We start from the raw sequence: 14,394 nt of genomic DNA, 5'->3' as shown, positions 1-14,394 counted from the left end.
GACTTCACAAAGCCAACATCCAAGTTTGATGGAAGAAGCATCTCCATTCCTGCCATTGGAGCCAATAACTTTGAGCTTAAGCCTCAACTAGTTGCATTAATGCAACAAAACTGCAAGTTTTATGGACTTCCATCTGAAGATCCTTATCAGTTTTTAACTGAATTCTTGCAAGTCTGTGATACTGTAAAGACAAATGGAGTTAATCCTGAAGTCTACAGACTCATGCTTTTCCCTTTTGCTGTAAGAGACAGAGCTAGAATATGGTTGAACTCACAACCTAAGGATAGCCTGGACTCCTGGGATAAGCTGGTCACTGCCTTTCTGGATAAATTCTTTCCTCCTCAAAAGCTAAGCAAGCTGAGAGTGGATGTTCAAACCTTCAAACAAAAAGATGGTGAATCCCTCTATGAAGCTTGGGAAAGATACAAGCAGTTGACCAAAAGATGTCCATCTGACATGTTTTCAGAATGGACCCTATTAGATATCTTCTATTATGGTCTCTCTGAATTTTCGAAAATGTCATTGGACCATTCTGCAGGTGGATCCATTCACCTGAAGAAAACGCCTGAAGAGGCTCAAGAACTCATTGACATGGTTGCTAACAACCAGTTCATGTATACCTCTGAGAGGAATTCCGTGAATAATGGGTCCCTCATAAGAAAGGAGTTCTTGAAATTGATGCTCTGAATGCCATATTGGCTCAGAACAAAATGTTGACCCAACAGGTCAACATAATCTCTCAAAATCTGAATGGATTGCAAAATGCATCCAACAGTACTAGAGAGGCTGCTTCTGAAGAAGCTTATGATCCTGAAAACCCTGCCATGGCAGAGGTTAATTATCTGGGTGAACCTTATGGAAACACCTATAACCCATCATGGAGAAATCATCCAAATTTCTCCTGGAAGGATCAACAAAAACCTCAACAAGGTTTTAACAATGGTGGACGCAATAGGCTGAATAATAGTAAGCCATATCCATCATCTTCTCAGCAACAGACAGAGAATGCTGAACAAAACAATTCTAATTTAGCTAATATAGTCTCTGATCTGTCAAAAGCCACTTTCAGTTTCATGAATGAAACAAGATCCTCCATTAGAAATTTGGAGGCACAAGTAGGCCAGCTGAGTAAGAAAGTTATTGAAACTCCTCCCAGTATTCTCCCAAGTAATACAGAAGAGAATCCAAAAGGAGAGTGCAAAGCCATTGACTTAGTCAACATGGCCGAATGCACAAAGACAGAGGAGGACGAAAATCCCAGTGAGGAAGACCTCCTGGGACGTCCTCCAAGCAAGAAGGAGCTTCCTAATAAGGATCCTGAGGAATCTGAGGCTCACACAGAGACCATAGAGATTCCACTAAATCTCCTTCTGCCATTCATGAGCTCTGACTATTATTCATCCTCTGAAGAGGATGAAGATGTGACTGAAGAGCAAGTTGCTCAATACTTAGGAGCTATCATGAAGCTGAATGCCAAGTTATTTGGTAATGAGACTTGGGAAAGTGAACCTCCCTTGCTCATTAGTGAATTAGAGACTTGGATTCAGGAAACTCTACCTCAAAAGAAACAAGATCCTGGCAAGTTCTTAATACCTTGCACCATTGGCACCATGAGCTTTGAAAAAGCTCTGTGTGATCTTGGGTCAGGAATAAACCTTATGCCACTCTCTGTAATGGAGAAGCTAGGGATCATTGAGGTACAACCTGCCTTGTTCTCATTACAATTGGCAGACAAATCCATGAGAGAAGCTCATGGGATAGTAGAGGACGTGCTAGTAAGAGTTGAAAACTTTTACATCCCTGCTGATTTCATCATCCTAGATACTAGGAAGGAAGATGATGAATGCATCATCCTAGGAAGACCTTTCCTAGCCACAGCAGAAGCTGTGATAGATGTCAACAGAGGAGAGTTAGTCCTTCAACTGAATGGGGAATACCTTGTGTTTCAAGCACATGGCCATCCCTCTGTGACAAAAGAGAGTAAGCATGAAGAGTTTCTCTCAGTTCAAGGTCAAGAAGAACCCACACAGTCAAACTCTAAGTTTGGTGTTGTGAAGCCACAACCAAACTCTAAGTTTGGTGTTCAAACCCCATATCCAAACTCTAAGTTTGGTGTTGGGACTAGACAACATTGACCTGATCACCTTGTGGCTCCATGAGAGCCACTGTCAAGCTATTGACATTAAAGAAGCGCTTGTTGGGAGGCAACCCAATTTTATTTATCTAATTTTATTTTATTTTGTTTCTTTGTTATTTTTGTGTTTAATTAGGTACATGATCATGAGGAGTCACGAAAAAAAATCAAAAAAATTAAAAACAGAAGAAAAAAAATTTTTCACCCTGGAGGACGCACGGGCTGGCGTTCAACGCCCAGAAGATGCATCTGGCGGGCGTTCAACGCCAGAACAGAGCATCTTCCTGGCGCTGAACGCCCAAAACAAGCTACATCCTGGCGTTTAACGCCAGGATGCGCACGCAGAGGACAATCTGGCGCTGAACGCCAGAAACAAGCTTGAAACTGGCGTTCAACGCCAGAAACAAGCATCACATGGGCGTTTAACGCCCAGAACATGCACCAATGGGCGTTTGAATGCCAGAATGGTGCATGAAGGCAATTTACACACCTATAGGGTGAAGGAATGGTATTTCTTTTCACCTCAGGACCTGTGGACCCCACAGGATTCTCACCTCAGGACCTGTGGACCCCACAGGATTCCCACCTCAGGATCTGTGGACCCCACAGGATCCCCACCTACCTTTTCTTTTAATCCTATTCACACTCTCCTAATCCAAATCTCATTTTCAATGTCACCCTTCCCAAAAACCTTCACCAATCACATCAATTTCTTTTCCCAATTACCCCATGCACCATTCACATCAACCTCCTCTTCCCCATAAACCCCACCTACCTCCATTACATTCAAATTCAATTTCCCACCCTTTCCCACCCAAAATGGCCGAAACCCAACCCCCCCTCTCCCTATAAATACCTCTCCTTTCTTCTTCATTTTCACACAACACAAACCCCTTCTTCTCTCCTATAGCCGAACCCCTCTTCTCCCTCTCTACTCAAATTCTCTTCTTCTTCTTCTACTCTTCTTTTCTTTTTTGCTCGAGGACGAGCAAATTTTAAGTTTGGTGTGGTAAAAAGCCTAAGCTTTTTATTTTTCATTCACCATCAATGGCACCCAAGACCGGAGTTTCCTCAAGAAAAGGAAAAGGGAAGGCAAAAGCTTCCACTTCCGAGTCATGGGAGAAAGAGAGATTCATCTCCAAAAGCCACCAAGACCACTTCTATGATGTTGTGGCAAAGAAAAAGGTGATCCCCGAGGTCCCTTTCAAGCTCAAAAAGAATGAGTATCCGGAAATCCGACATGAGATCCAAAGAAGAGGGTGGGAAGTCATAACCAACCCCATGCAACAAGTCGGATTATTGATGGTTCAAGAGTTCTATGCTAATGCATGGATCACTAGGAACCATGATCAAAGTATGAACCCGAATCCAAAGAACTATATCACAATGGTTCGGGGGAAATACTTAGATTTCAGTCCGGAAAATGTAAGGATGGCGTTTCATCTACCCATGATGCAAGGTGATGAACGCCCCTACACAAGGAGGGTCAACTTCAATCAAAGGTTGGACCAAGTCCTAATGGACATTTGTGTGGAAGGCGCCCAATGGAGAGTAGACTCCAAAGGCAAACCAGTCCAACTAAGAAGACTAGACCTCAAGCCTGTAGCTAGAGGATGGTTGGAGTTCATCCAAAGATCCATCATCCCTACAAGCAATCGATCTGAAGTTACTGTGGATCGGGCCATCATGATTCATAGCATCATGATTGGAGAGGAAGTGGAAGTTCATGAAGTCATAGCCAATGAACTCTACAAAATAGCTGACAAGCCTTCATACATGGCACGGCTAGCCTTCCCCCACCTCATATGCCATCTATGCTATTCAGCCGGAGTTATCATAGATGGAGATGTCTCCATTGAAGAAGACAAGCCCATCACCAAGAAGAGGATAGAGCAAACAAGGGAACTTCCTCACGGCCCCCAAGGAGAACATGAGGAAGTTCATCAACAAATGCCTCATGGAATGCACTTTCCTTCCAACAACTATTGGGAGCAACTCAGTACCTCCTTAGAAGACTTGAGCCATAATGTGGAACAACTAAGGGTGGAACACCATGAACACGCCCTCACTCTCCAAGAAATAAGAGAAGATCAAAGAGCTATGAGGGAGGAGCAACAAAGGCAAGGAAGGGACATAGAAGGGTTGAAGAACATCATTGGTCCTTCAAGAAAAAGACGCCACTAGAGGTAGATTCATTCCTTGTTCTTTATTTTCTTTCTGTTTTCGGTTTTTAAGTGTTATGTTTATCTATGTTTTTGTGTTTCTACTTCATGATCATTAGTGTGTAACCATGCCTTAAAGCTATGAATAAAATCCATTAGTCTTTCACCTCTCTTAAAAGAAAAATGTTTTAATTCAAAAGAACAAGAAATACATAATTTTCGAAATTATTAGTGAATTTAATTTAATTATATTGATGTGGTGGCAATAATTTTTGTTTTCTGAATGAATGAATGAACAGTGCATATTTTTGATCTTGTTGTCTATGAGTGTTAAAATTGTTGGCTCTTGAAAGAATGATGAACAAAGAGAAATGTTATTGATGATCCGAAAAACATCATGAAATTGATTCTTGAAGCAAGAAAAAGCAGTGAAAAAAAAAAGTGGCGAAAATTTTAGCAAAGATCCAAGGCTTTGAGCATTAATGGATAGGAGGGCCCAAGGAAATAAAATCCAGGCCTAAGCGGCTAAATCAAGCTGTCCCTAACCATGTGCTTGTGTCATGAAGGTCCAAATGAAAAGCTTGAGACTGAATGGTTAAAGTCGTGATCCAAAGCTAAAGAGTGTGCTTAAGAGCTCTGGACACCACTAACTGGGGACTTTAGCAACGCTGAGTCACAATCTGAAAAGGTTCACCCAGTTATGTGTCTGTGGCATTTGTGTATCCGGTGGTAATACTGGAAGACAAAGTGCTTAGGGCCACAGCCAAGACTCATAAAGTAGCTGTGTTCAAGAATCAACATGCCTAACTAGGAAAGTCAATAACACTATCTGAAATTCTAAGTTCCTAGAGAAGCCAATCACTCTAAACTTCAAAGGAAAAAGTGAGATGCCAAAACTGTTCAGAAGCAAAAAGCTACAAGCTCCGCTCATCTAATTAAATTAATATTCATTGATATTTTGTACTTTATAGTATATTCTCTTCTTTTTATCCTATTTGATTTTCAGTTGCTTGGGGACAAGCAACAATTTAAGTTTGGTGTTGTGATGAGCGGATAATTTATACGCTTTTTGGCATTGTTTTCACATAGTTTTTAGTAAGTTTAAGCTACTTTTAGGGATGTTTTCATTAGTTTTTATGCTAAATTCACATTTCTGGACTTTACTATGAGTTTGTGTGTTTTTCTGTGATTTCAGGTAAATTCTGACTGAAATTGAGGGATTTGAGCAAAACTCTGAAGAAGGCTGACAAAAGGACTGCTGATGCTGTTGGATTCTGACCTCCCTGCACTCGAAATGGATTTTCTGGAGCTACAGAACTCCAATTGGCGCGCTCTCAACGGCGTTGGAAAGTAGACATCCAGGTCTTTCCAGCAATATATAATAGTCCATACTTTATTCGAAGAATGACGACGTAACTTGGCGTTAAACGCCAAGTACACGCTGCTGTCTGGAGTTAAACGCCAGAAAAACGTCAGGATCCGGAGTTAAACGCCCAATACACGTCATAACTCAAAGTTTAACGCCAAGAAATGCCTTAGCTCGTGGAATGATCAAGCTCAGCCCAAACATACACCAAGTGGGCCCCGGAAGTGGATTTATGCATCAATTACTTACTCATGTAAACCCTAGTAGCTAGTCTAGTATATATAGGTCATTTATCTATTGTATTAGACATCCTGGATTGTATTTTGAATCCTGTGATCACGTTAGAGAGGGCTGGCCATTCGGCCATGCCTGAACTCTTTGCTTATGTATTTTCAACGGTGGAGTTTCTGCACACCATAGATTAAGGGTGTGGAGCTCTGCTGTACCTCAAGTATTAATGAAATTCTATCTTCTTTTATTCAAATCTCTCTTATTCGTATTCCAAGATATTCATTCGTACCCAAGAACATGATGAATGTGATGAGTCAGATTACCCTCATTATTATTCTCACTTATGAATGTGAGTGATTGACAACCACTTCCGTTCTACATGCAACAGAGCTTGAATGTATATCTCTTAGATTCCCCAACAGAATCTTCGTGGTATAAGCTAGATAGATGGCGGCATTTATGAGGATCCGGAAAGTCTCACCTTGTCTGTGGTATTCCGAGTAGGATCCTGGGAATCCGGAAAGTCTAACCTTGTCTGTGGTATTCCGAGTAGGATTCCGGTAATGAATGACCGTGACGTGCTTCAAACTTTAACCTGCTGGGCGTTAGTGACAGACGCAAAAGAGGGATTCTATTCCAGTAGGAGCGGGAACCAACCGGTGATTAGCCGTACTGTGACAGAGTGCGTTAGCATAGTTTTCACTGCGAGGATGGGATGTAGCCATCAGCCATGGGTGATGCCTCCAGACTGGTTAGCTGTGCGAGTGACAGCCGCACAGGTTATTTCCCCGTGAGGAATGAAAGTAGCCACAGTTGATGGTGAACCCCTATACAAAGCTTGCCATGGAAAGGAGTAAGAAGGATTGAGTAGAAGGAGTAGGAGAACAGGCGTCCAAGAGCTCTACAGCATCTCCATCCGCTTATCTGAAATTCCCACCAATGAATCTGCATAAGTATCTTTATCCCTTTCATTATTTCTATTTTCGAAAACCCATAAAACTATTTTAATCTGCCTAACTGAGATTTGCAAGGTGACCATAGCTTGCTTCATACCAACAATCTCTGTGGATTCGACCCTTACTCACGTAAGGTTTATTACTTGGACGACCCAGTACACTTGCTGGTTAGTTGAACGGAGTTGTGAAGAAAATAAACAGTGCCCTATTCAGGTGCTGCCCCTTAGAAGCCTTCATCTCAAAATAATTAGAACATGTGATCACAATTTCGTCCACCAGCGTACAACGCGCCTGAGCGTGGATGAGCAAAATAGGAAGGGACGCGTGCGCGTACAGTGCGCGCACGCGTGCATGGAGTTGGGCTAGGGGCTTAGAATTGGCCCAGCTCAGGCCTAACTCTCTGGAGAATGGCCTGGAAGTCACGCTATCAGACCGGCGCGCACGCGGCATGTACGCGTCCGCGCGCAGTGAGAAAAATTGGAGGTCCACGCGTGAGCGTGCAGTGCGCTCTAGCGTGGATGGTAGAACAGGTAAGGGCGCGTGCGCGTACAGTGCGCGCACGCGTACATTAGATTAGGCCTGAGGCTTAAAATGGGCTTGAGGCATGCCCAACTCTCGGGTCCGTGGCCTAGATTGGTAGCAGCACGCAGGGGACGCGCGCGCGGCAAGTGCGCGTCCACGTACATTGTCGATTTGTGATGAGGCGCGCTGGCGCAATGCGTGCGCTCGCGCAGATCGAGTTGGGCCTGGGGCCTAAAGCTAGCCTCGAATTGGCTCAACTCTCTGGGGTTTGGCTCAATCAATTGCAGCAGCAATTCGGCGCGGGCGCGGCAGATGCGCGTCCGCGTGAACGTCCATGTTCTTAAAAACAGCACGCACGCACGTTGTGCGCGTCCGCGTGGATCGTGTTGGGCTCAAGGCATAATGTGTGCCCAAGGGAGGCCCAACTCTCGGAAGTGTGGCTCGTGGTGCATCCACACAGGGACGCGTGCGCGTACATGGTGCGCGCGCGTCCACCCCCTTTTTTTTTTATATCAGAAAACAAATTGCTGGATGCTCCCCTTAGTGTTCACAACTCTTATTCACTCAACTATCATACAATTCACAAAAATACAATTTTTGATATTATTCATCTACTACTAAACACAACATGCATGTGACTAAGCTAACAACTAAGTTGTACAAACAAATTTGTATGAAACATCTACCTACAATGGTAACTCAAATCACTTATTAAGTAAATGTAAAAGATTGGAAAGAGTTTACCATGGTGGGGTGTCTCCCACCTAGCACTTTTAGTTTAAGTCCTTAAGTTGGACATTTTGAGATGCTTGTCGTCATGGTGGCTTATGTTTGTACTCCTCCTTGAATCTCCAAGGATCCATGCTCCTCAATAGGTTGACAGAATTTCCAACCATTTTTATTAAGCTTGGGCAGAGTTCTACCCAAAATACGAGTCCCCATATTTGGTCTTCACATAGCGAACCGGGATCCCATATCTTATTTTCGCATCCATCCGTTAGTTGAGTTCTATGATTTTGTCGGATGGGTGGTTGACATAAATGTGGTGGACGCACAGAATTCTCTTTACTCCACCAATGCTTCCTTCTAGATCCATACGAGGTGATCTTTGTCCCATCATCATCCCTATACCTTGAGGCCTTGACCTTAATGAGCTTAACACCTACTTTCCAACCACTACACAACTCATTCTTACTTTTAATTCCACAAAGGGTTCTAAGTTGACCATCATTTTCAATCAAACCATATTCAAGTGAGAAATTAAAGCTTAGAGATAGAGATTTTACCCACTTAAATGTTGTAATGGATGGTAACTTGGGAAAGAAGGCTTCCCCACACTTAGACAATGCAAGATCTACCTCCTTGTGCTCCTCTTTGATTGTTTCCACCTCTTCACAAGCTTCTTCAATTTCAACCTCATCCCCTTTGTTACGTGGCTTGGTGTTGTCTTCAAGAGCTTCATCTTGTTTAATGGGAGGTGATTCAACTTTGGATAGGAATTCATTGATGAATGAGTTCATCTCTTGATCAACCTCTTCATATTCTTCAATTTCAATATATACCATGCCATTTTCGTTATCCTTGGGAGGTTGTGCACACTCTTTTATAGTTTCAACTTCATGTCCAATGGGAGAGGATTCCATTGTAGATAGGAATTCATCCATGATTGAATCCATTTCTTGATAAGCTTCTTCCAAGTCTTCAACTATGACATGCCTTGGAGGTTGCGCACCCCCCTCAACATCCATTTCAAGCTTCTTGGAAGAGTGCTCCATGATGCTACATTCCCATGGACCTTCAACATCTCCTAAATCTTCAACCACTTCTTCCTTTTCTTCAATGATCATAGGCTCCTCCAATTGTTCCGACACAAAATAGCATCCCCCATCCCCCACCGGGGTTTCCAATCTCTCCTTCATGCTTTGCTCTTCAATTGATTCTCCATATGTGGCTATGGAAGCACCTTGAGTGTTCAAACATTTGTAGGCTAAAGTATGCACTACCTTGGTCAAGTTAGTCACAAACTCTAAGGTGTTCCTTTGCATATCTGTTTGTCCTTGAAGTAGCAATGTGAGAGAGTCATCTATTGGGGCTTGGGGTGAGTAGGAAGGTTCATTATTTTGGAGAGAGGATTCATGGTAGGAAGGTGGTTCCTCTTGATAAAATTGTGGAGATGGTGTGTATTGAGGTAGTTATTGGGAGTAATCTTGATAGGGTTGTGGTGGTTCTAAGGGTTCTCGCTCATAATGGTCATAAGAATATGGCATGAATGATTGGTCATATGGTGGATATGGATCATAGGAAGGTGCTTGATATGGAAAGGCTTGTGAGTATGGTTGAGGTTCATGTTGAGGATGAGATTCATAGGCATATGATGGTGATTGTTGAGTGTCACAAGAAGAGTCATCATAGCCATTAAATTGACATGCATTAGGGTGGAAATTATACCTATAAGTATCCGGAGGTTGTTGCCAATAGGAGTGATCAATTCCTTGAGGCTCCTCCCATCTTTGATGGTTCCATCCTTGGTACATGTTACCATTAAAGTCCACATTGCCTACAACACAATTAGAACCAAACTCAAAGTCAAAGTGAGAGTTCATAATGAGAGAACAAAATAAAACTAACAAAAATTAAGAAGCAAACAAAAGGTAAACCTATTCACAATATTCACATACGTACAATAACCAATAACACAACACCATTGCAAATCCCCGGCAACGGCGCCATTTTGACGATTGGATTTTTGACGGTTTAGAATTTCACTAAGGAAATCTCGTTGTAAAGTATAGTTTCTAAACCAAGCAATAATCCTTTCATACAAAAATTTGTTTGTCACAAGTACAAACCCCTAAAATCTATAAACCGAAGTATTTAAACCTCGGGTCGTTCTCCCTAGGATTTACAATAAAGTGTCTTGTTATTGGTTGTGAGTTATTTTGGGGTTTTTGAGATTATAGACAAGAATTATAAATGGCAAGGGAAATAACCTAACAACTAATAAAGCTCTTGGCAAGATATGAGAACTAGAAGTCCTATCCTAGTTATCCTCCTCAATTGTGATAACAAATTATCCATTACTCCCACTTAGTTAACCTCTAACCATGGAGGAAAGTCAAGTGGATGAATCAATTTGATTCCTCAAGTCCTAATCAACTCCTAAAGGAAAGACTAGCTTTAGAGGTATTCAAATCAATTAGCAACTTCTAATTATCAATCAACAAAAGGATTAGATAACTCAAGAGTCACTAATTACTCAACCAAAGCCAAGAGGAACAAAAGCTACACTAAAATCCTACCAAGCATTTCATCAAACACTTGGAAGGCACAAAAGAAAAGCAAAGCAAATTGACAACAAGAAGAGAATCTAACAACAATTATTGAAAGAAATTAACAACAACAATCAAAAGAAACACAATTATTATGAATTACCTTGAATTGAATTGAAAGAAAGTAGAAGGAACAATACTAGATCTACAACAAAATATAAGAACAACATAAAAGAGATTACACCAAAAGAATAGGAGAAGGATGAATGTAGCTACAAGGAATTGAGAAGATAGAAGTAGAAGAAGATGAATCTAAACCTAGACTTAAGAACTAAACCTAATCCTAATCCTAATTCTAGAGAGAAGTGAGAGCTTCTCTCTCTAGAAACTACTTCTAAAACTAACTATCTATCTAATGATCCCCTAATTAGTCTATGGGTGTGAACGTGTGTCAATCCCCTTCAATCCTTGGCTCTCATATGCATTTTGGCGCCAAAGTTGGTTGCTGAAAACCTTCCAAAATCGCCAGGCACGTGTTACATTAATGAGGTCATGTGCCACCATCGGCGCGTGAGCGCACGGTACGCGTGCGCGTCCTTGTCCTGTTTCGCAATGTGCGGGCGAGCGCCTTGTGCGCGTGCGCGTGCTTGGCCTGGATCAATTCTTTGGCTTTTTGTGCTTCTCTCCACTTGTATGCTTCCTTCCTTGCTTCCTTTGGTCCATGCCTAGCCTATTTCAATCCTGAAATTACTAGCAAACACATCAAGGCATCTTATGGAATCAAAGAGAAACTAGAATTCATCAAAATAAGGTTTAAAAGCATGTTTTTACACTTAAGCACAAATATGGGAGAGACAACAAAACCATGCTAATTCATAGGCTAAATGTGACAAAAGGCTATCAAGATGCTCTAAATTCAATACAAAACAAACCGTCAAATTGGGGTTTGTCAGCCATTACCAAGGAGAGAACGAACATGAATGCCATTATCAGAAATCACAATTTTGCCTACCACTTCCCAGTCACCGAATCAGAACAGAATGCTCAGTCAGTGCTTGATTGATTGGCTTTGCTCACTGATTGTATTTGATGATAAATTTTAAATTTTGAATTTTCACAGACTATGTTACTGATTCACTGTTCTTTTAGTGCTTTTTGTTGTTGTTAATCATTGTGATGAGGTTTGTTAAAATTTGCACTGCCTATATTACTGAGTGATCCTTCAGTGCTTTTTGTTGTTGTTAATCATTGTGATGAACTTTGTTAAAATTTGCCCTGCCTATGTGACTGATTCACAGATTCATCCCTCTCATCATTATCATTGGCATGAACTCTGAACCAAAACCCCAACTCTCTGGATAAAATTGTAACGAAAGCTGATTGGGACTTTTCTTCTACTTAAGGTATGAATCAAAATGATGAGGCCAGGTTGTGAATACACAAGTGTCAACGAACTATAATATATATTGAGTTTGTGACATTAGAAGGGTGTAATAATAACAATAATAGAGTCATGTTATTTGAATATTAAGGTTTAACATTTAAACTCTCAGCTTCTCTACCCTATTTGATTCTTCATCTCAAGCAATTGAATCGAATCAACCAAGCCTTCCTTTTCTTTTTCTTTTAGTTGATTCTTAATTTTTCTAATATATGTAGCTTTTTGAATCAAGTGGATTAGATTATGTAGTTTTCTTGATTTGGGATATTTTTGGAGACGTATTAGAAGAGCTCTTTTATTATTATGTTTGCTATAATAATATTCACATGTTCTGTATGCTTGTGATTGTTTCAGTGTTTACATTTTCTTTTCAAGTCACTTGTTGTGGTTGTTCTTTGAGTTAAGGCTTTGTATGTGTGTGTGAGAATATGTGATAATGTTGAATGCTATTGCATCTAATAGGAGTTTTTGGAGTACTCTCATCTTTGGTCCTTTATAATTTATTTATTATTTTATTTTAAAATAGTTTTTTCAGTTGAACCATCGATTGGACCGGTTGAACCAATGAACCAATGAACAAGTGATTAAAGTGGTTTGATGACCGGTTTGGTTTTCAGAACCTTGATTATAATTCATGGTAGCAGATAAACAAAGAAAAAATTGAAAGAAAGCTAGAACTGAATTTTACTAATGCTGAGATTTAGATTTATATTAGCGGTACACACTATATATAAGATAGTAACTATGAAGAAATCATTTGTAATTATACTCTGATTAGTTGAGTAATTAAATGAATACTCTGCAGTGTTATATTGTTTATATTGTTTTATTTTTTATTGTAAATTTCCATTTTGGGGACATATTGCTTGCAATGTTAATAAATACTCTAAAGTAAGGTCTTTCAATTGTACTTATTGGAGATAGCCACATTGATCTTTACGTCTAAATACTCTTTTAAAAACTCGGGTGAACGGACTGGCGAAGAAGCAGGTGTCACAACAAAAGGTGACATCGACTGACAAAGAGGAAGGAAGTTGTTTTCACGAGTCACGACTGGCAGTGGCGACACCGATCAGAATGCGGGCAGATTTGACGATGAGAAATTGAGAATTTAGAGCTCCTTCCACTTCGATTCGGTTACCTAATTTAACTAATTTCTCCGTACACAACTCTGTTTCCATTTTACGGCGTTTACCGCCATGGAAGCCACCGACGACGCAGAATCCCCCGCACCGATTGTACGAAACTCCTCACATCTTTCTTTATTCCTCAAGTTTATATCATTATTATTCTTAAATTGATCTAGCTGTAACATTTGATATAGTAGCATTAGGCAAAAAAATTGAGTAGGGTTCACTAGAATTTCCTTGTTTATATGAAGCTATTGGTAAATGAACTGGTTTCCTTGCCACTGCACAAAGATATTAATATAGTGAATATGTATTTGATCAACTCTAGGTCAATCTGTATTGGTATACTGGAAATAATTTAGTAAATTGGGAAAAGCATTGATTTGGGCCCATTTCTTTTTCTTCTAGGTTCCTGAAGATAACTATGAAATGTGTTTGCCTTTACCATCCTGAGTTCATTCAATTATTAGTTTCATTGATATTATCTAATTTCCTTTACCAGGCCTCCGCAAAGTTAGCGGGAACTGTTAACTGGGGTACAACAACTGTTATTGGAATATTTGCTGGCATGTTATACGGCGGTAGTAAGGAGGCAGCTGCTTCTGTTGTAAGTTCTGATTACAAGAGGCCTCGATTCCTTTTTTTTCATTTTCCCCCTCATATGGCTATGAGAGTGTTTTATGCTGAATACAGAACAGGTGTTACTGCTAACATCCAAACTACAATCATGGATTTCATTCTTTACATTATAGAATTCAATATTGCGTGTAACTTCGTGTATGAAAGTGATCTTCTTTTGCATACTGTTAGATGTGTCATGAATAACACTTTGGTGTTGATGTAGAAATATCTTTTTTTCTTTTTGTGTGGATGCAGAGGATTTATTTTCCTTGAAAAACTACTTGTATATAACGCTAAGCTACCTTCCATAACATGGTAAGAAACTATTTAGAGTTAAATGTACTTGAAATTTATCTTTGATATTGTTTATTCATAATCCAAAAAATGTTAAGAGTTTTTGCTCAATCCTTCTTGCTTGATGAGATTTATTTTCTTGGGTAACTAGTAACATCAGAAGGAAGGTGCAAACCAATCCATTAGTGTACCATAAAGATGTCAAAAGATTATCTAATCCCATCAACAGCCTGGCATAAAGGTATACTTGATCCATTTGTAGGTTTTC

At 40.4% G+C, this 14,394-nt stretch overlaps 1 protein-coding gene and 1 non-coding gene across 2 annotated transcripts in view; one reads left to right on the top strand and one right to left on the bottom strand.

Moving 5' to 3' along the window:
• Positions 1-354: 354 nt before the first annotated feature.
• On the bottom strand, positions 355-458 carry LOC112719459 (small nucleolar RNA R71). Its single transcript, XR_003161761.1, has one exon. It is a non-coding gene; the product is annotated as a small nucleolar RNA R71 (small nucleolar RNA).
• Positions 459-13,280: 12,822 nt separating this feature from the next.
• The window catches only part of LOC112718266 (uncharacterized), a 77,416-nt gene continuing 76,302 nt past the window's right edge, over positions 13,281-14,394 (top strand). The window contains exons 1-2 of the mRNA XM_025770090.2: positions 13,281-13,319; positions 13,714-13,818. Of these exons, the coding sequence (XP_025625875.1) occupies positions 13,281-13,319; positions 13,714-13,818 (144 nt within the window). The remainder of the gene's footprint in view (positions 13,320-13,713; positions 13,819-14,394) is intronic.

Source organism: Arachis hypogaea, chromosome 10 (genome assembly GCF_003086295.3).
Source record: "Arachis hypogaea cultivar Tifrunner chromosome 10, arahy.Tifrunner.gnm2.J5K5, whole genome shotgun sequence".
In the NCBI taxonomy this organism is placed as follows: Eukaryota; Viridiplantae; Streptophyta; class Magnoliopsida; order Fabales; family Fabaceae; genus Arachis; species Arachis hypogaea.
Note: the sequence above shows the minus strand (reverse complement) of the source record. Positions and strands in the feature narration are given on the sequence as shown.